Source organism: Haliaeetus albicilla, chromosome 10 (genome assembly GCF_947461875.1).
Source record: "Haliaeetus albicilla chromosome 10, bHalAlb1.1, whole genome shotgun sequence".
In the NCBI taxonomy this organism is placed as follows: Eukaryota; Metazoa; Chordata; class Aves; order Accipitriformes; family Accipitridae; genus Haliaeetus; species Haliaeetus albicilla.
The window spans coordinates 27,223,947-27,247,112 of NC_091492.1; the positions used below are offsets into that span (position 1 = coordinate 27,223,947).

The following is a 23,166-nucleotide window of genomic DNA, read 5'->3' on the forward strand; positions in this document are numbered from 1 at the left end:
ATTTCAAGAGAAAGTGTAGGCAAGTATTGGACGGAGGGAGGAGAAGCTATCAGACTTCATTTATGCATCAGAAGTAAGCAAGTAAGAACACAAGCCACACTTCTGCCTTTTGCAGGTTATGTTATCTTTGTCATGTAGTCTCACTAACACGTCCATGGCAATTAAGACAGAAGTGGATAAAATGTGAAAATTATTCCCACAAACATCTGTAATAATGAAGTACAGCAGGAAGTGACACTTAAGCCAGTAAGGAAAGTGATATATAATATAGTTTCTTCAAGTCCTAAATTTCACATTAGATATTTTTTTCTTAATATTATGCAAATGACAAAGTTCACAGTTTTGGTGTGGAGGTCTTTTCCTTAAACAGCAATCCTCTGAAAGCGTCATTGCAATTTTCTGTGTATACAGTCTCAGCTAGTTCTGTTTCAGTCTTGCTTGAGGCTACATAAAATGAGTTTCCCAACTATGAATAAAGCAGTCATTACAAGGTTTGGTCTTAGGCATTCCCAGCTACTGCTACAGGCCTCAAGTCATGGACCAAAAACTATACTGTAGTAGAGATTATCAAAATAACTAAAATGGAGTTACAAAAAAAAAAAAAAAAAGAAACATTTTCTTAAATGGAAATGTTATTTACAATAGTAGTACCAATAGCTAGTCTAAACCACATCAACCAAACTTCAAAACAAACAGAAACATGGCCTTTAAAGTATCAAAAATCATGAGAAACTTTAACTCATTTCTCCAGAAAAAGAAAAAAGAAAAGACGTTTTCATGAGATAGCATCCTTAGCATAACTTTACATACTGCTATAACAAAGCAAAGAAAAATCTGGTGGGAAGAGGTACTTACACAATCCCATAAGCAGCTCTGGAGGAGACACTACATTAGTCTGTACCAAATGCTGCACAGAACAGTGCTTTAACAGAATAGAGACACTCAAGAGCAAAAGCAATAGTCGTGAAGATTCCTACAAAGCCAAACCTATACTTGCCCTCCTTTTCTGGCACATTTGGTACAACACAAAATAGCAACACTCACAGGAAATTATGCACAATTAGAGGTCCCTTACCTGACACCGGCTGTAGTGCCTTTTCAATAGAAGGCAACGGCTCCTTTCTGAGAGGTCGATTTAGCGAGGTGTCTTGTGCACTGAAGAGTCCAGGGCTGTCAGTTAATTTTTTACGTCCATTGGTGCTGGTAGAGTTTGTGACTCTGCAGCTGCCTATTGCACTTGTGAAAAGATTTGTGTGTTCATCGTTGCTGGCTGGCTCAGAGCTTGGAGTAAATCCCCCCAGGGACAGACCCGGGGAATTTTCTGAACAGTCTATCTGTAGCGGTGTCTGCAATCCCAGTGCTATCGTATTAGACTCCGAAGGCTCTCTCCTGACCCACTGTTCATCTCTGCTTAGCAAACCCTTTGAAGGTGACAGGTGTGGACAAGACATGTGACATCTGTGTTTCTCTTTATGTTTGTACCTCTCACCAACAGCCTCCTTTCCAAATCTGTAGCGCTTCAAGGACTCCAGAACTGTTCTAGAAGAGCTATTAGCCGTTATAGCGTCCATGGAAACCTGCGGTTGTTCAGAAGAACGATGTTCTCTGTGTTTATGGCGATGTCTATGCTTATGTTCAAGCATCCAGCCATAAGCCATTTCAGGTGGAACACTGGGGTATGTGCTCATTGACAAGAGCGGAGTCCTACTTGTTGTGAGGAAAGCCTCCTGGCGTAAAAGTTTATGCTTCTTCTTGTGATATTTGGTGGGATTGAGAAGCAAGTGGCCTGTATGCATGTAGGAAGGTGGTGGCAGGGGGGTAGTAAAAGAAGGAGAAGGTGGAGGAGGATAAAGAGTTGGAGGGTACCTTCCATAATAACCTAAGCCTATGGGAGCAGCGGCAAGGGGAGAAGGAGAATAAGGCATGCCGTAAGAGGGATAGAACCCGGTACTGGAGAGAGGAAAGCTGAGACTGTGCATAAAAGGCATTTCTGCCATAGCCTCCCGCATTTTTGGAGGCCTGCCTCTCTTTTTCTTTAAATCGGGTTTTCTAATGTAGTGCAAAGGATCTAAAGGAAAAGTAGGATGGGTATAGAAACTATTGAAATTTATCCTAAAAATGGTGGGCAGTAAATCTCGGGGTATAAAATGGTGACTTCTGTGTGTTATTCTAATTTCACTTAATCGACTTATTAATTCTTCTAATTCGGCGAGGAAATCTGGGTCCTGCCTACCTCGAAGTTGAGGATACTTCTTTTTCCTTTTTCGCTTCTGTCTCTTCATTTTGTCGTAACTAAGGTAATCATGACTGCGGCGCTTACATTTGTGTTTATGCTTTTCTTTTAGATTACTTAAAACGGTGGAAGTTTCAGGTGGAATAAGGGAAACATGATCAAATGAATGCCTTTTCTTCTTTTGCCCACAAAACTTCTCTGCTCGATCTGAAGTACTGTTATTATCCGTTCCTATTCCACTGTCACTGGGAATTGTTTCATCACTGTGAGACTCACTTACTGGGGAAGGAGTGGCTTCTTTCAGCGATGTCAGCTCACTCAAGTGAGAAGGAGAGTTTGGCAACAACGTAGGTGGAGATAATCTCCTCCTTCCCTTAGCAGCTTTTTTCATCGCAAGTGTCTGAACAACACTTCCTTGTCTGGAGTGTATGTGTAAATAGGGAACTGAGCTGGGCTCAATAAATCCTGCATCACTGCTGACAGGGCTCTGTCCCCCACTCACTGCAGAAGACTGGGAGCAAACTGGAGATGGAAGAATCTCTGAATTATTAGCTGTTGAAGGCAGCAAATGGGGAAGTACTTGTCCTAGTGACGTACCAGGGGCTTGTTGAGCAGACTTCTCAAGAACTGTCAAACTGGCAGAACTGCTAGTTAAAATACCGTTCAGGACAGCTTTAGGTTTCCTTCCTCTCCTTTTTCCTATATAAATTGTTCCTTTCTTGCTGACATTTATTTGCTGGCCTAATTTTGAACCAAATGTGGCAGCAAGAGTTGACACTGTATTGTGGAGTTTAGATTGCACTTTCCCTTTGTTATTTGGTTCTACTGTACTTGACAGAATCTGATTCAAAAGTTTCTTTCGCTTCAGAGTTTTCATTTTATTTATTTTTCGAATAATTGTTTTCATTAACTGTCCATTATTTCTCTTGGCAACTTTTCTGTCAGAGTCTACTTCCAAATCAGTCATGCTACAAATATTAGGTTTTTGGACTTCTTCTGGACCTCGGAGCTGGTCCTTTCTCTCAAAAAAATCCCCACTTTGATGTTGATCACTTTCAGACCCTACCTTGCTCGAGTTATCTGTTCCAACAAAAGGTGCCACAGAAAGAATAGGTGGCTTCATTTTAATTGCTGACCTGATCTGTCTTTTAGGTCTCCCTCTCTTTTTAGGAAAAGGTTGTCCTGATAAGCTCTGTTTTAGGGAAGGAATTTCTACCTCAGGCTGCAAAATTGGAGGTTCTTGCTCTTCTTTTGACTGCACTGAAAACACTTTTGATGCTGGGATCTTTAGAGTTCTTTTGGGGGGACCTTCGAGCTCTGGCATGTCCTTGGATTTAGGTCTTCCTCTTTTGGGTTTATATATGTCAGGTAAGAAATCATCTGACATACACAAACTAGAGGGTTGTTTGTGAGTACTGTAGAACTTTTGAGCTTGCTTGTCAGTCTCAGCTAACAGCGCAAGAGACTGTCCATTAGCTTCATTCAGTTTTGGCAACTGATGTTTGACAAATTCATGCTCCACAAATGAAGACGATCCTATGTTTTTCAAGAATTTGGCCTGCTCCAAATTACTGCTTGATAGTGCACTGTATGAAATGTTTTTAAAAAGCTCTGACCTTTCTAGTTCTAGACCCTTTGGAGGTCGACATGTGTTTCTTGACACCACTTTAGTCCATCGTGGTTTCCTTCCTTTTCTTTTCTTTAAAGGTTTTGATTGCTGAGTAGCGCTCAGATTTTTTGCTCCTTGGCAGGATTTATCTGATGCAGCTATTGTGCCGATCTTTAGGAACTGCTTGCTACTAAACAAGCTTGTAAAACTAACTACTGAAGGGGTGACAGTAGCATGAATGCTTGTTTCAGCTGCCAAAATGGGCTTTTTCCCTGTAGGACTAGTTCTTGAAGTTTCTACATAAGTAGCTTTTGAATCATTTAAATCTTTATCAGCGCCTTTAAAATCGGTGCTCAGAGTATGGTTCAATGTTCTGTTTATATTCAGAAGTGTACTGTCAGAAGAAAATTGAGTTTTGCCAATCTGATCTGAAATACCTTCTAAGAGATCTGCTGTGGAACTTAAATGCAATGAGTTAGATGCTAACTGTGAAGATGTTGTTGAGAGGCTCCTGTTTAAGGTGGTAACAGACACTGTGGGTGAAGGCGATGGGAGATTTCCCTCTCCTACTGCACTAAATGGGGACTTTGCTGTCGATACGTCTGAAGCACCTCCTGTTCTGAAGTCTGGTGAGGTGCAATATACCGGAGGCTGTTTTTCATGCTTAGATGTTTCATAAATCCCTTTTTCACCGGTTGAGTAAGCATCCTGTGGAACGCAGATTCCTTCATTAAACATCTCTTTGCCTACATCAGCAATTTCTTTCCGAATTGAAAATTTTTCCAAGATACTTTCTTTATTCTGTCTCATAATATGCTTCTCAAATGTTTTGCTAGTAGTATTTTCCTTCACTAAATCTGTAGTCTCATGGCTTTCAATGCTACTGAGGTTTGAACTGCAAGGAAGTTTAAAGGGCTCCGAGGCAGGCATAAGAGTGTCTGCTTTCAGAGTTCCAGAGTCCTTGTTAACCAAACCAACTGGACTGCTCATTCCTGTTGGCTTCTTTCCAGAATCCTTGCTAACCAATCCCACTGGACTGCTAATTCCTGGCATCTTCCTCCCAGAGTCCTTGTTAACTGGTCCCATTGGGCTGCCAATCCCTGGTGTCTTCCTTCCAGAATCTTTGTTAGTCAGAACTGTCGTATTGCCAGTCCCTGGCATCTTTCTCCCAGAATCCTTGTTAACCAATCCTGTAGGACTATTTATTCCCAACAACTTCTTCCCAGCATCCTTGTTACCCAATCCTGCTGGGGTGCCAATCCCTACTGGCTTCTTGACAGATTCCTTATTAGTCAATCCAGTTGGAGTGCTGATACCCGGAAGTTTCCTCCCAACATCTTTGCTGATTAATCCAACTGCAGAGCTGGTCACTGGCTGTTTCTTTCCAGAGTCCTTGTTAACTAACCCAGTTGGAGTGCTGATCCCTGGTGGCCTCTTTCCAGAGTCCTTGTTAACCAATCCAATTAATGGGCCAATCCCTTGTGGCTTCTTCCCAGAGTCTTTGTTAACCAATATGGCTGCACTACCAATCCCTAATGGCTTCTTCCCTGAGTCCTTGTTAACCAATCCAACAGCAATACCAGATCCTGGCAATTTCTTTACCAGATCTTTATTAACTAACCCACTTGCAGTTATGGTTCCTGGTAGCTTCTTCCCAGAGTCTTTAACCAAACCAGATGCAGTTCCATTTCCAGGCTTCTTCTGCTTTGTTTTGGAAGACTTTGATGGAGGGCAAGTTGCAATAAGTTGAGCCAATTTTTCTGTTACAGTTGTTGCTCCATTAATCTGTGTTCTATCCTTTAATTCAGAATTATGGCTACTGATAAGATTTGGAGGAGATGACTTTATATAATCTGTCATTTCAGAGTGCAATGGGGAAACTTTCTTAGATAAAGGATTTGTTTCTACTTGTATACCTTCTTCCACATGCAATTCAACTGTTGCAACTTCTCCAGCTTTCTTGTATGACTTTGAAGGGTCCTAGAAGTTAATAAAAAAAACCAAATCTTTAGGAACAGAGCACAAAGACTCTGAGTAACACAGTATTTTTTTATGTTGAGAGGATTAATACCTGCTTTTGATAATAAGATAACTATAAACACATGCTTCATGATCCTATTAATTTTAAAGCAAATGTATTTCAGTGGACATCTTAAGACTTTTCCGATGTTAAGGAAACCCAAACTTGCTCCCAGCCCTCAAATGTAAACCATTTAATCTGTCCCCCAATTATAAACATTCTCCAAAAATACTGTTGATGTTTATTAAAAAAAAACACATTAACAATAATGTACTGGGCTATTTATTTATAATGTGATAGCACTTGAAGACCTCACATGCTACTGAGAAGTAGCTCAGCAATGCACTGCAAGGGCAGTCATTGTGTAAACCTGTCCGTGCACAGCTCTACCAGTGTTTCTCAGTCTAGTCCCATGATACCCTCAACCACTGTAGTAACAGGTTCTCCTCACAGCAGACTGCTGATAGTACTAAAATAAGTCAAATTACTCTGTTGTTGGTATGGGGTGAGGGGGCACACACAACACACATGGAGTAAATGAAACTTGCAAATTTATTTTCAGTTCTGACCTAACCAAATTTGAAATTTATTCTGTAAAGGTTAAAAAAAAAATTGCAATACCCATTATCTCAATAAATCCTATTAGGAACATCTTACTAAGTTAATCTTTTATTTTGGAAGGATATTCTTCTTTACATACAGCGCCCAACACATCTCTGAAATGCATGGGATACATTCACTCCAAGGAGGGGCTAAGAATAAAAGACTGATCTCTTATGAGATAATTACATATACACACAATTTGAAAACCTTCTGGGATCTACTATCTCAAAACATTAAATAAAGAGTGAAAGGCAGCAATGCTACACCTACTCATCCCTCTGCAATAAAAATTAATAAGACAATTGCATGGTACTTGCTGTACTTGGATTACAGTCAGCATTAGATTCATCATGTTTTACAAAACTGTAACTATGGCTGGCCAATATCTAATTATGCTGAAGAAAGATACAGCCTGGATTCCTTTGAAATAATTTGATAAACAGCAAACTTTGGTGCTGATCATGAATGAAGTATTTGTTCAGTAAGCTATACCAGGAGCATTTAAACAGAAGACTGCAAGCTGGATTCAGTCTGACAGTTTCCTGGAGATGGGAAGTAGTTGCTTGGGTAACGTGCTGCCCAAGCTGTCAGGGCCTCTGCAGTGCATAAACAGACATTCCACATCCTGAGCTGCTGCCTTTCTGCAGGGACAGCACAAGAGGTGTGCTTCTTTCTACCCACATAGAGGCCTGGCACTTACATGGAAACCACTGACTCAGCATGACACACAACACGACTCCAAACCTGGAATCCAACCACTTCCGACGACGCTCTTGGACATACCTGGGATAGACTGTGAGTGCTAGAGATAGTAACTAAATAGTATTAAAGTAGTCTTTCTGAGCAACCTGAATAACAACCTTCAGAGAACTACATCTTTTCTGTGATCTTAAATTTTGAACAGAACTTTAGAACAAAATTTTAATCTTCTTTGCTCCGTGCACTTAGACACATTTGAAAAATTCACCTAAATACAGACTTGGGAATTCAACTCTTCATTCCTGTATTTGTTGAGCCACCTGTGTATACATTCTCTTCCTTCTTTCTTCTATTTCTCTTGTATAGCCTGCTACCGCACTAGATAGCTTCTGTTGTATTCTCATACTCTACCACTTCTGGGTATTGAATGCCTCTTGCCAGGCTCCACTTTTTCCCATCCACCTCATTTTCCAAACAAAGAGCTTGGAAATTTTATTAGATATTTAAATAAATAAATAAATACATAAATAAGAAAACCCTTCCAAACACTAGCTTTGATCTAAATAAGATGCCAGGATTTTGAAAACGTGACTTTAGCATCAAACAAGTATTCTTTGAAAACTGAAGGTATTTGCCCTGGAAAGTTTCTTTCTCACCTAGGGTGAGTGAATTTTCCAAGCACACTGAAAATTATTTCAAAGAAAATGAAAAACAAAACAAGAAACGTCTACTGAGATGACAGACAAGAAGTCAAAAAAGTTTGTAATTTTTTCAGCATTTTTAAAACCAAAGACTATTGCAAACAGATGATAAAAATTAAAACTTAAGTAGTGCATAACCATGATATTCAGGAATAACAAGGACATTTTCTGTATGGAAGGCAACAATGGAAGAAAAGAATTTGAATACACTTCTCATACACTGAGGAAATCAAGCAAATCTCTTGGCTTAAGGCAGCATGGGTACAACTCTACCAGCACCAGCCATAGCGTTAAGTGGTGGTATGCACCAACTGTAAGTATTTTTAAGAAAGTTACCTAAAAACTAGTGAAAACAGATCACCCTATATGACCCAGACTAATCTCGATCACTGCCTATTTCTTTACTAGGTCCACACTAAAATCCTTGATGTATAAAAAGCTAAATTTCACTAGCTGTTACGATCACTGCCCTACCAGCCCAAATGTGTTTCCAGAAAGTAAACAAGATTTCACAAGAACCGTGATATGTCAGTGATCAAAGTTCTCCTCTCAGGGGAGGGTGGCCATGAGCATCAGTTGAGGTCAGATGTCTCTGAACCTGCTGCAGCAGTAGAACAAAATCCACCAGTTCTAGCGGTTACTGGTTTTAAAGCTGTGGTGTAAAAGAGACTGTGGTCTATGGAGAATAGTTTGGCACTTAGCCCAGCTTTTCTATAGCAGCTGCAATCTTATGTAAATTACGCTAGAGCATCACATTTCAGGAACTTCCCCCCAACTTAGCCACCCTCATACTCACAAAACATACAGCTGGGAGGCAGGGAGCAGCCATGATATGTCCTACTGCACTGGAGACAAAAAAGCTGCCACCCTTTCCTGAAATAACTTCTACTATTGCACAAACAATCACTCCATTAGATGGGAAGGAGAGATCTGAAGTCCAAATCAAGTTACAGAGTGCTTTGAATGCATACAGCACTTCAAAGCTTCAACAGTTGGCACGGCCACATTCACAGGCAGCTCTACAAATGTGTAGTCAGTCTCTTGTTTTCATTTTGTTCCTGGTGCTGGAAGCTGGCCTTACATGCAGCATATTCAGTGTTCCAATTTTCTCTTGTGGTTCCATGGAGTAAAGAGCCCTACTTCACTGTTTGACTTGAACAAATGCACAGTTTTATATCAGAGAAAGCATAAAGTCAGATTTTAATGCAGATAGTTTTGTGAGGGCTACTAACAAATCACTCAGGAAAAAAAACCGAAACCAACCAAACCTAACATCTCCTAGGTGTTTCATCCCTCTAACTCACCTAATAAGTCTGCAAACAAGCACATCAAGCTACTTCACTGATGCCTCTACGTTGCAATGCAAGTTGACAATGCCGCATAAAAGTCTTAAACAGGATTTCTTGGATGAATCTTGCATTTTCAGTCAAGAATTCTAGACCTACTCTATGTTACTCTGGCTTTCGGATGGTAGGCTTCATCTAAACGTAAAGCTGTTAATAAGGTCTAGATTATATTACATTAAAAAACATTTTGTGTTTTAAAACCAGTAACATTTATTCCTGTGCAATCTTTAGCTATAACTTCTGGCTTAAAACTCTAACCAACAAAAGAATTGCCCAAAGCAATTACATAAAACATGTAAGTTTTCATAAAATTGGTATTAATTTCCACTAAGCTGAATTTGAAATTTTAAATCTCCTATGTGGACATACGATTTCTAGACTTGCACATTAATTTGAGGAATAAAAATTCCAGGTTATTTTGATATAAACTATTAAAAGATTATAATCAAGCATTCCAGAATTATCACAGGCACCAACAGCAAAAAATTGGCTTTACTTCTAAAAAAAAAAAGCATTCATTGTTACACTACAGCATGATCTCAGGGTTTATTATTGCTAGGTTATTATTTACTGTTATTATAATTGGTACTTATTTGCAAAAAGCTTAAGAATAGATAATCTTTCACAAGAACAGGGGTATCTCTTAAGTCTGGTGTAAAATTCACACTTCTCACACTAGAACCAAATTTGGAAATGCAAGATAGTCTCAGCTTCCAAAAGCTGAAATAGTTAGAAGAAAACAGCTTGTTAATAAAAATTCTGTTTGTTAATTCTCTTGAGAACTACCAGCAAGCAATAGGGATTTTTATATGTACATACACACACACACAGATTTACCCATTATTATTTTAGCTGTTGTACTTCTGGCCAATGCACAGGCTGCAATTCAAATGAACATTCTGAAGAATCACAGAACTTGTTTGCATAGTTGTGGCATCAATATATTCTATACAAGTTCCCCAAATAATAATGAGTGAAAGTGTGTTTGCTGTTTGTTTTTCAGCACCAAGGCTTTTTAGTCTTTTCTAAAAGCAAGTTTTAGCTAACTACCAGGAAAAAAATGACTTTGTGTAATTAGTCTAAGACAAAAACTTATGTCCCAGATCTTGCAGAAAATATTCTTGAGCCACTCAAACAGGAAAGAAAACAAACCACTTCTTTAGCTTTGTTACTTTTTTGCTTGAAAATTTTCAGTTACTGGCTGTGATTTCATCAGCAAACTTTCCTGAGAGCTTCCCTACATAACCAAGGGCAATAGAAAGAACTACAGAATACTGCACTCAGCAGTTTTACAAAGAAATAAGGAGATGGAGCAAAAGGGCATGTTCCAACTTGCTTCACTGTTTTACCATGACTATTTTAGAATTACAGCAGGCTGTTACTATCACTTCTTGCCTTCCTATTTTCTAAAACTTTAGTAATGCAACTTTGCTATGTCATTGGCTACATTTACCTTGCAAGCATAGAGAAACCATTCATACACCTCTTGTGCTAAAACTGACAGAAGTAAAATTTATATTTATGTCTAAGGCTCAGGCTTTCAGGCTCAGCAAAGGTACACTAGCCATACAGCAATGACTGTCTGTCACAGGACACTTTTCTGAAAGAAAGAAATCCACATTTTATATTCAGTGTCAAAAAGCAAATTGAATACTGGTTTGCTACTACAGTAACTTCTAATTTTGTTTCTCTTAACACCTGGGAACCTTAGCCATTTCTAGGTCTCTTCTGTTCTATGATTTTTCTCTTCGGAATACTATTAACTTTTTTGTCTACATATTTCTGGAGGACAAATTGTAACTATACAAGTTACCCACCTCACCTACCCACTCATCTTTCAGAATGGAGAAACCCCTCTATTAACATAACTGAAGACACTCCCCAAGTTTTAAGAGTCCTTTCAGCACTAAGCTTGAAAAAGAAGTGTAACTGTCATAGATGGGAGTGCAAAGTATTTTCCTACTATTTTAATTTTTACACTGATATTCCCAGGAGAAGATTTCCACTACTCCTCTTTGTGCCTTAGTAGTTAACTTAGTATAGTGCAAGTGCTGAATTTTCATTCAAATTATTTATTTCTCCTTTAAAAGTACACAGAATTCAGTTTCACAGCTCAAAGTGTTGCCACACCTTGCTCCGAATTGATCATATATTTGCTTTTCCCCCCCTCCTCCCCATTGAAAGGAAAGATTAAGGGATCGCTTTCATTTTCTGAAGTGTAATTTGCAGTGCTAAAACTTGCTTTATTTCATTGCAGTAAGAAAAAAAATAATCCCTCGGGTATTATATTCAAGACATGCAATGGTTTTAAACCATGTTTACCAGTTGTTTCTAGAAAGACATTTACTAGAAATCAGTAGGATGCTGTAAAGTGTCATTTCTGACAATCCAAAGTGCCAGAACGGCAGCAGGGAACATACAGAGTTAAACAACTTGAAAACCATTTCAGCACAATTTGAGAGAGGGAGCAGAGTATCTGAAGTGAAGTATCATTAGTCAGGGATCTGAAAGTATTTTAAGTAATGCAAATTCAATGCAACAGATCTATGCTTCTCTACACTATGTGTTTAGGTTGTTCACCAGACAAGGAGCAGGAGTAACCCCACTTAGAATAGGTGGAATTAAAAAGTGATATGGTATCAATGGTATCATATATAATATCAATAATATTTAATAATATCAGTAATATTTGTTTCCCAACTTTCTAATTTCCATTTGAGATATGATAGATCTCTTGAAGAAAAACCTAGTATATAAACAAAGACATCAAGGATAAAGAATCCACGGTGTCACCGTCTGAGTTTAAATATTAATTATTCTCCTCCCAGGGCACAATCTCTTGATGCAAGGGGTAAGTTTCCATACTTAATGGCTCTCTTTGCTAGTAAGAGATATTCAGTCGCAAGTACCACCTCAATTTGGACATCAAGAGAGATCAATGAGTGGGTATTCCAAATTGGCCCAATACTCAACTGACTGCAACAGAGTCTTGTGGAAAAAAAAAAAGAGGAGGAAAAAGGAAGAAAAGAGGAAAAAGGAAGAAAAGAGGAAAAAGGAAGAAAAGAGGAAAAAGGAAGAAAAGAGGAAAAAGGAAGAAAAGAGGAAAAAGGAAGAAAAGAGGAAAAAGGAAGAAAAGAGGAAAAAGGAAGAAAAGAGGAAAAAGGAAGAAAAGAGGAAAAAGGAAGAAAAGAGGAAAAAGGAAGAAAAGAGGAAAAAGGAAGAAAAGAGGAAAAAGGAAGAAAAGAGGAAAAAGGAAGAAAAGAGGAAAAAGGAAGAAAAGAGGAAAAAGGAAGAAAAGAGGAAAAAGGAAGAAAAGAGGAAAAAGGAAGAAAAGAGGAAAAAGGAAGAAAAGAGGAAAAAGGAAGAAAAGAGGAAAAAGGAAGAAAAGAGGAAAAAGGAAGAAAAGAGGAAAAAGGAAGAAAAGAGGAAAAAGGAAGAAAAGAGGAAAAAGGAAGAAAAGAGGAAAAAGGAAGAAAAGAGGAAAAAGGAAGAAAAGAGGAAAAAGGAAGAAAAGAGGAAAAAGGAAGAAAAGAGGAAAAAGGAAGAAAAGAGGAAAAAGGAAGAAAAGAGGAAAAAGGAAGAAAAGAGGAAAAAGGAAGAAAAGAGGAAAAAGGAAGAAAAGAGGAAAAAAGAAAAAAGTAATCAGTATAATGACAAATTGTAATCTGCTCCTCCAGTTTTTTTCAAAAGGAAGTTAGAGAAATCATTAGAAATAATAAGCTTGTTCTGAAATGGAAGAAGGTAAAATAAAGGCCATAGCCAAAGTTTTAAGTTACATAATGTACCACTTGAGAATTTGTTGTTTGACAGGCTAACTAAAAATGCCTTTCTGTTTATCATGGAGAAAAAAACTCCCAACACAGTTGCATGGTAGACTCTAGAAAAAATAATTTTAGTCATTACACGTAACATACAGCATGCTTGTTCTTTCAGGGCATAGTTTGTTATTGCTCTTTGAAGATCCTCTTTCTCAAGAAAAATTTAAGTCTGGGTATGCCAGGGGAAAGAAAAAGGTTTGGATATGTCAGACAGACATCATCTCAGTACAAGATAAAGGAATTTTCCTTCCCTTTGGGTAGCCTCTATGTTAAAAGATATGCCAGGACAGATTTAAGCAGGTAGCCTTATGAATAGGACACAGTCTAGAGAAATGAAAAACCTTCAGCCTTGGGAACCTCTGAAACAGAAGCCCCATGAACACACAACCCATGCGAAGGAAGGGCTCTAACTTCCAGGGATTCCCTTGCTGAATCACCTGTGTTGCAAAATTGAACAATGCTACATAAGGAATGCACAAGGAAACTGGGAGAGATAAATACACACTCGTAAGGAAACACAGATAGGTGCAAGAAAAACAGGAATGCAGGGAAAATCTTCAGCTTTAAATCAGTAGGCTTGGACTAAAAGGAGACAGTGTGGAAGGTATTCTAACATTTTATTAGTTAGCAAAACTTTTATGTATATTGGAAAAAAGAGCATGCTGTAACAAAACACTTCTAAAATTTAGTATCTGTGCAACTACATTTATAATTCTGGCCATTTATCCTATTTTCCATATCTGTTATTGCTGCTCTTACTTGTTATTTCATGCAGATAATAAAAACAAAACATCCTCAAGGCAGGGCTATCTCCTTACATCTGGAAAATACCTGGCACATCTCTCAAGCCACTGCATTTACATGCAGTTTATCACTGGGCTGTTTTCTAACATATCTGGAAAAGTATTTTTTACTTTTCAGACACTGCTTGATATGTTCATTGCAGAGTGTCAGTTAAGACATGCAGCAAAAACAATGGTTGTAACAGGTAAGAAAAAAAATATAAATCCAAATACTAGAGACAAGCACAGCAAATACACAGCCCCATTTAAATAGAGACAAGACCCCCCACTTTCTTCTATACTAGAGACTAAAAATTACACTATTACTTTTCAGAAATTTACATGACATTCACTTCAAGTTAATATGGGAATTATCTTCCACTACTGTTAAAAAAACAACATTGGCAAGCTGTGAAAGAGCATTTTTTCCTGTCAATGGAAATTAAATCAAACCATTTCTAACTTCAGAATCTTCAATATCAGAAGTTACATGGAAAAACAGTTAGCAGAACATGATTGTACAGAGATGCCAGAAACTTAAATACACCTTAAATTTACTATGACTTGCAAAACACTACATAAACACACTACTCACTTGTTTTGAAGGACAGTGCTCGTTCTTCTCATCTGTCATCTTCCCACCCTTCGGTGCCCTTCTTGGTTGCTTGATGCTGGTTTTTATAGCAGGCCGGCACACATAATTCTCAAGGTTCTTGGGAGGTTTTTTCGTTCGCTTTGCTTGAAGACCAATCTTCAGTTTCAAGTTTCCCTCCGAAAAGTTTGTTTCTTTCACTGAAAACTGTTGCTGTGCATCAGTCAGAGCCTCATTCTTCCCATTCTCGGTACTGTTCCCCTCCCGATTCTTCTTCTTACTGTCGTCTTCTTCCTTGGTGCAACTTTCTAGCTCTACTTCTCCTTTTCCCACCAATGAGCCAATGTTTACTACAGAGGGGCTTTTCCCAGAAAACCCTTCAGAATCGGAACCCAAGCCTAACATAGCAGTATTCCGAGGGTCCATCACAGGCGGAATATATGCCTTCAGGTAATTTTAGGGAAGATTTACAGAGATGTGTTCCAAAGAAGATCTGCTCTACTACTGGCAGCCAGCATCTTTTACTCTGTAGAGGGAAAAGAAAGAAGTAAACTTTGATTTTCTAGCAGAAATTAATATTAAAAACAATTAGAAAGCAAACAATCACACTTCAGACAAGCAAAATTGCACAGCTGATGTTTGAAAACACCAACCCTTCTTGTATCCTACTACAAAAATACAATTTATCTGTAAAACCACTTTTAAATGATAGGTGAAAAATCAAAAGTATGTGAATATTATAATATAATTTCCAACTCATCCACAGGACACTTCAGATGATGGTTAAGGCTTTTAATATTGATCATGATTCTTTTTTTTTTTTAAAAAAAAAAACCAAACCAGAAACCAGCTACTTCTAGTACTGCCACTCTTAGTCTGGACCCACTGAAACAGCTGCATCTAAGGAATGATGCAGCTAATGAAACCTATGCTAAAGCATCCAAAACCCAGAGACAATCCAATTTTAATCATCAGAGCCAGTAGGAAAGTTGAGCTTAACCCAAGTATGCATTGGTTTACAAACATGCCACAAAATCTGCTTATTAGTTAAGGACTTTCCACAGTTCAGGAAGAAGGATGGGAGAACAGAAAAAAACCCCACCAAACAACCCCACCAAATACATTCACACACTAATTTGTACGTCCTGGAGCATGGGAACAGAAAAGTCCACACTTCTATCATCAGAGACACTGTTATGAACATATAATTAACCTATTTATTGTAAGATATTAGACGGAATTTTTTTGATCTTAACTAAAGTAAAAGCTGATTTGAATCAATTTGCTAATGCAAGGGTTTCAAAACCCTGGCTGGCGGACTACTTGCACAGTGTGCCGGCACTGCCTCCTGTGTTCGCACACAGTCCACCACAGAACTGTAAGCTGCTGTTTCCCACGCTGCCAAAGAACAAACAAAATATGTGTACCCCATTATATTTGTATCTGCAAACAAAAATCATCATAGAAAGAATCTGCAGAAGACACAAATATGGTGTACTGGTCACTACCAAAGAGGACAAATCATAGTTACAAAGGAGACGCTAAACATACACATTTCAATACAGTCAGATATTTCGACTACAATGTAAGAGAATGGACACATGCAATGTTTACAGAACTGGGGGCTTGAAAAATCAGCAACCCTCAAAAGGACTCTGTGCACAGGATGAACAGGAACTCCTGGTGAAATGTGACAGCCACAAGGACATACACAACCCTTGTAGTGTACTGAAAAAGTATCACGTCTTTTTGACACTGCTATGACAACCCGTTGCCCATATGCCCACCTACCCTGTGGATGTGGCACACCGAACCACTCCAGATCAATCCCTACTTTGCCTTAACAGCAGCGTGGGAGAGAAGTTCTCCTTTATCAAGTTCTAGGAGCCAAACCAGAACAATCTGGGTGGACATACTTGTTTTAGGGACATTCTAAGCAGAAAGTGTTTAAATATCTTCATCATTTAAATACCTTAATCATTTTTGAAAATTAAATATGTCAGAAACAGGTCTGAAAAAATATCAATGTACTGGAAGGAGCATCACAGGAACTAAACCAGCATGATTTTCTGTTCTTACGTTCTATACAATTATTGAGGCTCAGTTGTAAGGAATCCTATGAAAAGATTTCAATGGTTTCAATGAATATCAAAATGAGTTTCAATAGTTTCAAAAAAGGTTTCAATGAGCTCAGCAATTATCTATGACATTTGGCTCCTGGCAGGTGCAGCACATGCATACTCGAGCCCATCAGCACATGGCAGGTCCCAAAGCCATATGCCTCTTATCCAGACAATAATTAGAAAAACAGCAGTGAGGAGGTAGTATTTTGAGGTGGCTCAGTGAACACAAGCACTGTATAAAATGGGGGAATGATAAGGAATGTGAAAGGCGATACTAGGAGAGGACTAAGGCAACTGCAGTGGACACAGGTTGGAAGGCAGGATTAGTGGGGACAGAAGAAATGCTGCTGAGAACACAAAATGCATATTATTAGAAAGCTACGTTCTCAGAGAAAACAAACTTATTTTCACATGTTCTGTGCACATTATGAAGAGGTATTTCTATCTGCAGCTATGACTTGTCAACTAAGAACATCCTGAAAAATCAAAAATGCTGTTATTACTCATAAGACCAGAGGTAATTAGATAAAATCGATAAAATCTCCATTTTACAACTAGAAAAAATGTGTAGAGCAGTATGATACAGGGGGCTAGAAAGCAAGTCAGTGACAGTTCCTAGTTCAAGGCCCAATGTTCAGTCCATTAGGCTACACCATGTTACCAAAACCAGTTTTTTTCTTACATGCCAATGCACAAGGAAAACTGGCCAGCAGTAAAGTAATTCTAAGCTAATGCATGAATTTTTATTATTCAAGTTCAAGAAAAGGAGAGAATCCTACAGGCCATCGTGCAACTCTCAAATCTATGTTCACACAAATGTTTCCTTCTCTAGCGAGTGTGGTCCAGAACAGCTATAACACTTCAGTCATTTTCTTAAAAAAAAAAAAAAAAAATTAATAAGCTTAAAATCTGACACCAAATTAAAATGAAACAGCACCATCTATACTGTTGTATTTGGCGCCGTATTTACTTAATAGCAAGACTTTAAGTAAGTACACTCGCACACTGATCTCAGAAACTGCAAGACCAAGAAAAAGTGCACACTGAGAATTAAAGGAGAACTGTCTTAAAATCTTATCCTGTGATAACACAGAATCAGTAACTATCCTAGAAACAAAGTCAGAAAACTGATGGCTCTCATGAGCACATAGCAGGTCATTTTATTTATTCATTAATTCCTCTCTACACAGACAACAAAAATGCTAGTCCTGGACCTAATCATCATTTTGCCTTGATCACTGCTATCTTCTCTCTGACTCTCCATTTCTACCCACTCTAATTCACAGAAAATGTGTCTGCCAATTTGATCATTTTCATAACCGTGAACTGATTAGATCTCATCTCCTTGAATCCCAAGAATGCTTCTTCTTCCCTACCTCATCAAGTCCAAGCTTCCCATCCATCGCCTTCAAGGTGTGCCTAACTGTACCTTGGTTCTTCACTTGTTCCTGTTCCTTAGTGCCTTCTGTTTCACCAGTGACAACCATTATATGTGTTCTTTTCCTTCCGCCCCCCTTGTATTTAACACCATTGCTTTCTCTGTGCTACTCTTCACACTTTGTATGCCCCACTTGCACCAGTCTACAGGATCTTTACCATTCTTCTTGCAGGTTGTGCCTTAAATTCTCCTTGTGGATGTTAATGCAGCCAAATTATGACAGCCGTAGTTCAGAGGCAGCTATAAAAGCTTGCATGAATTTACCCTGAAAACTCCCAATGATTTGGTACTTTCAAGACCTAAAACTATCATATTTACTGGTGTGATACAAGGTACATATCTGTGTCTTTGCTTTCAACATTTGTTCCGTTAATTTGCAAGTCTTGTTTTTAATTATACTATAGGCTTCTTCAGGTCAGAAAAATGGGCTATGGACTTGCAAAGTACCTGCTTCGACAATACTGATCCCTGAAAGAGATCTTTGCATGGTCCCACTACAAAGACCTTTACAAGAAAAGCATTATATCCATCTCACGCACCCAATATGATTCATGTGAAATTAAAGCAGTGGAGACTGATTGCCCATGCCCACAATTAAGTATTTTCTAAGCTTGCACACTGTTATTTAACCAGACTGCTTCGTAACTTCTAAGACTAGAAAGTACTGCTATAATCAAGCAGCATGGCATTCTACATCAGACCAAGAACTCTGCTCAGCAATTCCTATCCCACTGCTCACATTTTGCAGACCCACAGCAGGTCTTTCCAAAGCAACATCAGCATTTTTTATTTAAAGACTTTTTTTGATGAAAGAAATTGCCATTTCCCTTGGGACTCTATTCCAAGACATAATCCACATTTTGCAACAACTTTCATCCATGGGATCTTAGGCTAACATAAATTTTGCTAGATTAAGAACCATCTAGTATGAAATTCCTATATGGCCTTATGAATTATGATCAAGACACATCCTAACCATCTCCCTAAGCAGCAAAACACGTCAAACTTGCAATTTCTCATTCTGTAGATCTCAAATCCCTCCTGTAATTGTTCTTCCCCCCCCAAATTAACTAGGAAGCATTTTAACATCCATTTTGACATGTGCTACCTAGAACTAAATGGTGTTCATTAATGATTTTTCTAGTGCCATATACAGTTTTAGTATCTATTATTCATTCTTATTCCCCTGTTGACACATCCAAAGCCCTTTTTGCCCATCACCTGCTAAGACTTCTGTTCTTCTGATCCCCTGCTTTTCCAGAAAAAAAATACCAAGGGTTGACTTCTACTGCCAGCTCCTAGATATGTTTCCCCCCCGCACCTTAGCAATATTAAATGAGATTTCTTTTTCCTCTGTCCAATTTACTATGTCATCTTAATTTTTGCTACTGCTTTTGTTGACAAAAACATATTGTGATTTTATATTTGGAAGGTGAGTATTTTTCTTTTGGTTCCTTCCATTCCTTCAGCTTCAGGGGACATTAAAAAAATTCAGCTGAATGTCTGAAATCCCAGAATATTACTAGTAACTCTATGGCCTCCCACAATCCCTTCTCATATTCCTTGTCTTCTTTCTTCTGCTATGGAAGACAGCTACCACAGTCAGAAGTTCTTTCTCAAAAAGAGAATAAAATATGTCATAAAAGCCCCACTATATTTCTCCACATCACATATCCTAAGCAGCAACACGGACCACTGGAGGTCACTGAAATAGGATTTCAAGGACTTTGGATTACCTATGTATTTTTTAAAAGTTTAGAGATAGAGACACTTGGCAGAAATAAAGTTACTGTTTGTGTTATATGAGGTGAGAAATAGAATATTTTACAAATAGGATCTGTTAGCTGTGTTTTTGACAGCCATAAAATACCAGAGTACCTGTCTTGTCAAGAAGAATATTTTACGGAAGTGTTCATAGCAAAGACAGTATGGGCCATGTGTTGAGAGAGCAAATGGCAGGACACTTATTTTGTAGCAGGAAACACAGAGGGCAGACATGATGACACTTTGCAAGTATGCTCCAGTGAGAGGAAAACTTTGTAAGTAGATATAATGTTTCTTCTGGTATCTTAACCTTACTTCTTCTGATATCATAGGTTAACTGAAAAATCTGGAAACAGATTGAATTTTGACTTGCCTGATAATTTTGTTGTTTCACTATTCATATGCAAATTAATATGAAATTGCTAAACATTGCATAACAAAACCCACATTTGATCAGACCAAAGGTTCACTTAGCCTTAGGCTGTTAGTCCCAACATTAGCCAATACTGATTGCCTAGGGAAAAGCATAAAAAACCCCAACATATGCTGTGGTAATTCTGCTAAAATATTCCCACAGCCTCTAAATTTGTGATTCAGGAACTTCCTGAGAGGTATGTCTCTATGTCTAATGCCTTTAAATGGATTTTTCTGAAAAAACAAACAAACAAAACCCCCAAACCAACCCCAAAACTCTTTTATATCCACCTAGTAAAAGATAATGTAAGGGACATAGTAAACCAGTATTTCACCTTTAACTCCTGACATAATGTGCAGACAATGCCTTTGGTTATGTCAAAAATACCCCAGTGCTAGGATGGCCACACATGCCATGTGAGCCATGCTGCACAACAGGTACTGCTGTGATACAGAAAATTAGAAACAAATACAGATTTTGCTTTCACAGAATAATCACAGTAGGTCTGCATATCAGATTTTTTTTTTTTCTTTTTGAAAGCTTAGATGAAACACATGACCTCACTGGAGTGGAAGAAATGTGTCCACAATGGCAAAAGTTGACCTCTTGCCAATGGCAGCACAAGTTAATTTTTTTTTTTTTAAGAAGTCAACAACCCATTTGACAACAATATGTATTTAAAAATAACTGTAATTCAGTAACTGTATGTGCTATTTCCATATTTCTCTTGTGACAACACCATTATAATTTATATCAATAAGCCTGTCTCTTGCACCAAGTGTTTAAACTGCTTTTTGTATCCTCAAGGACAGTTTAAACTTCTGAAAACAAGCTGCTTCTTTTTGTAAATTATGACTCATATTGTTTTACTGTTTATTATCACTCAAACATTAAGTGCTTTTTAGATGACTGTTGACTGCCTGTCAAATGTAACTAAAGTCCAAAAAGAAGTTGCGGTAATTTTGTCTTTAAAACCAAGATGTACTTAGACCCCCTCAAAATAAAAAAAATCTGTCTTATACTCTTATACAGTTTAGAAAAGCTACTGAAACTTTAATTTTTGAGTAAGAATGCTTCTTAAGAACTCGAGTAGGCAGACAGATGATGATTTTAGAGCCCATCTCTACCCATATGTTCAACCAGCTGCTAGAACTTCCCCATTCAGGCAGAGGCACCAGGCATGGTCTCAAGGTCCTCAAGGATGACCACATGAAACACAAGTCTTTCAGGATTCACCCAAAAAACCCAATGTCCTTGGAAAACATTGCTTTTGCAGGTGCAATCTACATTAATGCAAGGAAGACAATCAAAATAAATGAGAGATGCAAAAAAGGTACACTGTTCCTGAAAATGAAAACTTATTTAAATGTTTGAAGGTAAAGTCACAGTTTTTTACCACACATCCCTCCCTTAGTCTCTGCTCCCCAGATCTCTCCTAACAAGACTAGAAAGCCAGAGTAAGAACCCACTACCTCAAGTTTCCCTTACTGGTTCCTGACAACACAAAACTACCAGGAGAGTGAATGCATGTCCTGAGGCCATCTGATGGAAACCCACATTCCAAGTAGTTTCTAGTTCTCTGCTAAGTAACTAACAGAGTGAAGAAACCACAAACCAAGGGTGAAAAACAGAAGTTAGAAAGTCAGGAGACTATCTAACAGAAAGAAAAGAACTGCAACACATTTTGGCTTCTGGTCTGAGAGACGGGTAAGTCTAAGATACATTAGGCTCAACCACCTAACCCCAAACTACCGGTCAATAAAACAAAAACAGGATTAAAAATCCCATGAAAGTAGAATTTCAGAAATATGATTTTGGGTGGGGGGGGTGGGGGGCAGGAAGGATTTCAAACAGAAAAGTCTACAAGCCACTGACCTAGTAAATTAGCCAATATCCCAACAAGCCGAAAACAACCCACCTCTGCCAGAGAGACCCCCACCTCCATCAGCTCAGGGCCCCCAGCTCCCTCTGCACCACCGCCTTTCACCTAAGGGAAGGACCACCCTCTTCCCACCATCTCTGCCCTACAGAAAATTCAAAGTTTCGGGGATGCGGAGACTTGCGCACAGACACGGGGAAACTTCCTGAAACCCGACACGGGCACCCGGCCGACGAGGGACTCCCCCGGGGCCGCTGCCAGGGGGGACCCTCGCCCCCCCCCCGCCCCTCCAGCGCGGCACCGGACCAGCTGTCAGGTGATATCCCGCCCCCCCCCCCCGCTCCCGCGGGGCCCGACAGAACGCATGAGCGCGGCTGTCAGGCTCTCTCCACCCCCGCAGGGCACAGGCCCGGCTTCGGGCGTCCCGCCGGCACACGGCCTCCCCGCGGGCACCGTTGCTGTCACCGGGGTCCCCCCCCTCGGCGCCGCCCCGGGCCCGGGCCCCGCTGGCGGGGATCCCCCGCCTCCCTCCCCGGCGTGGGCCCGGCTGTCAGGGATCCCCCGCCCCCTCCCGGCGCGGGCCCGGCTGTCAGGGATCCCCCCGCCCCACTTCACGCAAGGGCCCGACCGGGCTCCTCCGCTCCACTTCGGGCGCGGGCCCTGCCGGGGCCCCACGCGCACGCCCGCCGCCGCGGACCCGGCCGCCGCCAGGGATCCCCCGCCGCCGCCCCGGCAAGCCCCGCCGCCGGGGATGCCCCGCGCCCGCGAACGGGGCCCGGGGCCGGTACGGCGGCCGGCAGCGCGGCGGGGATGCGGGGCAGCGCGCGCCTCGGCGCCGGTGCGGGGCGGGGCGGCCCCCGCCGCGGCTCCCCGGCCAGGCTCCCCTCCCCCCGGGCTCCGGGCCTGAGGCGGTCCCAGTCCCCGCCCGCCGCCCGCTCGCTCGCTCGCCCGCCCGCTCCTCACCGTGTCAGCGACAACACGGCCGGGGCCGAGGACGGGCTCCTCCGCGCCGCATCTTCCCGGCCGCCCGCGCGGACGGGGCCAGGGCGGGACCCGGACCGACCGGCCGCCGCTTCGGCCCTGCTCCGAGCCAAGGCAGCGAAACCAAAATGGCGGCGGCTCCTGCTCCACCGCGAGCGAGCGC

General features: G+C 40.2%; 1 protein-coding gene across 3 annotated transcripts in view; it reads right to left on the reverse strand.

The window, feature by feature from the left end:
• Window positions 1-23,163, reverse strand: part of ASH1L (ASH1 like histone lysine methyltransferase) — a 64,314-nt gene extending 41,151 nt beyond the window's left edge. For 2 of the 3 annotated variants that reach the window (XM_069794434.1, XM_069794433.1), the window contains exons 1-3: window positions 22,986-23,163; window positions 14,407-14,929; window positions 1,076-5,822 (exon numbers count right to left, since the gene is read on the reverse strand). In XM_069794434.1, coding sequence (XP_069650535.1) covers window positions 1,076-5,822; window positions 14,407-14,829 — 5,170 coding nt within the window. In that variant the 5' untranslated portion in view covers window positions 14,830-14,929; window positions 22,986-23,163. The remainder of the gene's footprint in view (window positions 1-1,075; window positions 5,823-14,406; window positions 14,930-22,985) is intronic. The other variant, XM_069794435.1, reaches the window with a different exon arrangement.
• Window positions 23,164-23,166: the final 3 nt, after the last annotated feature.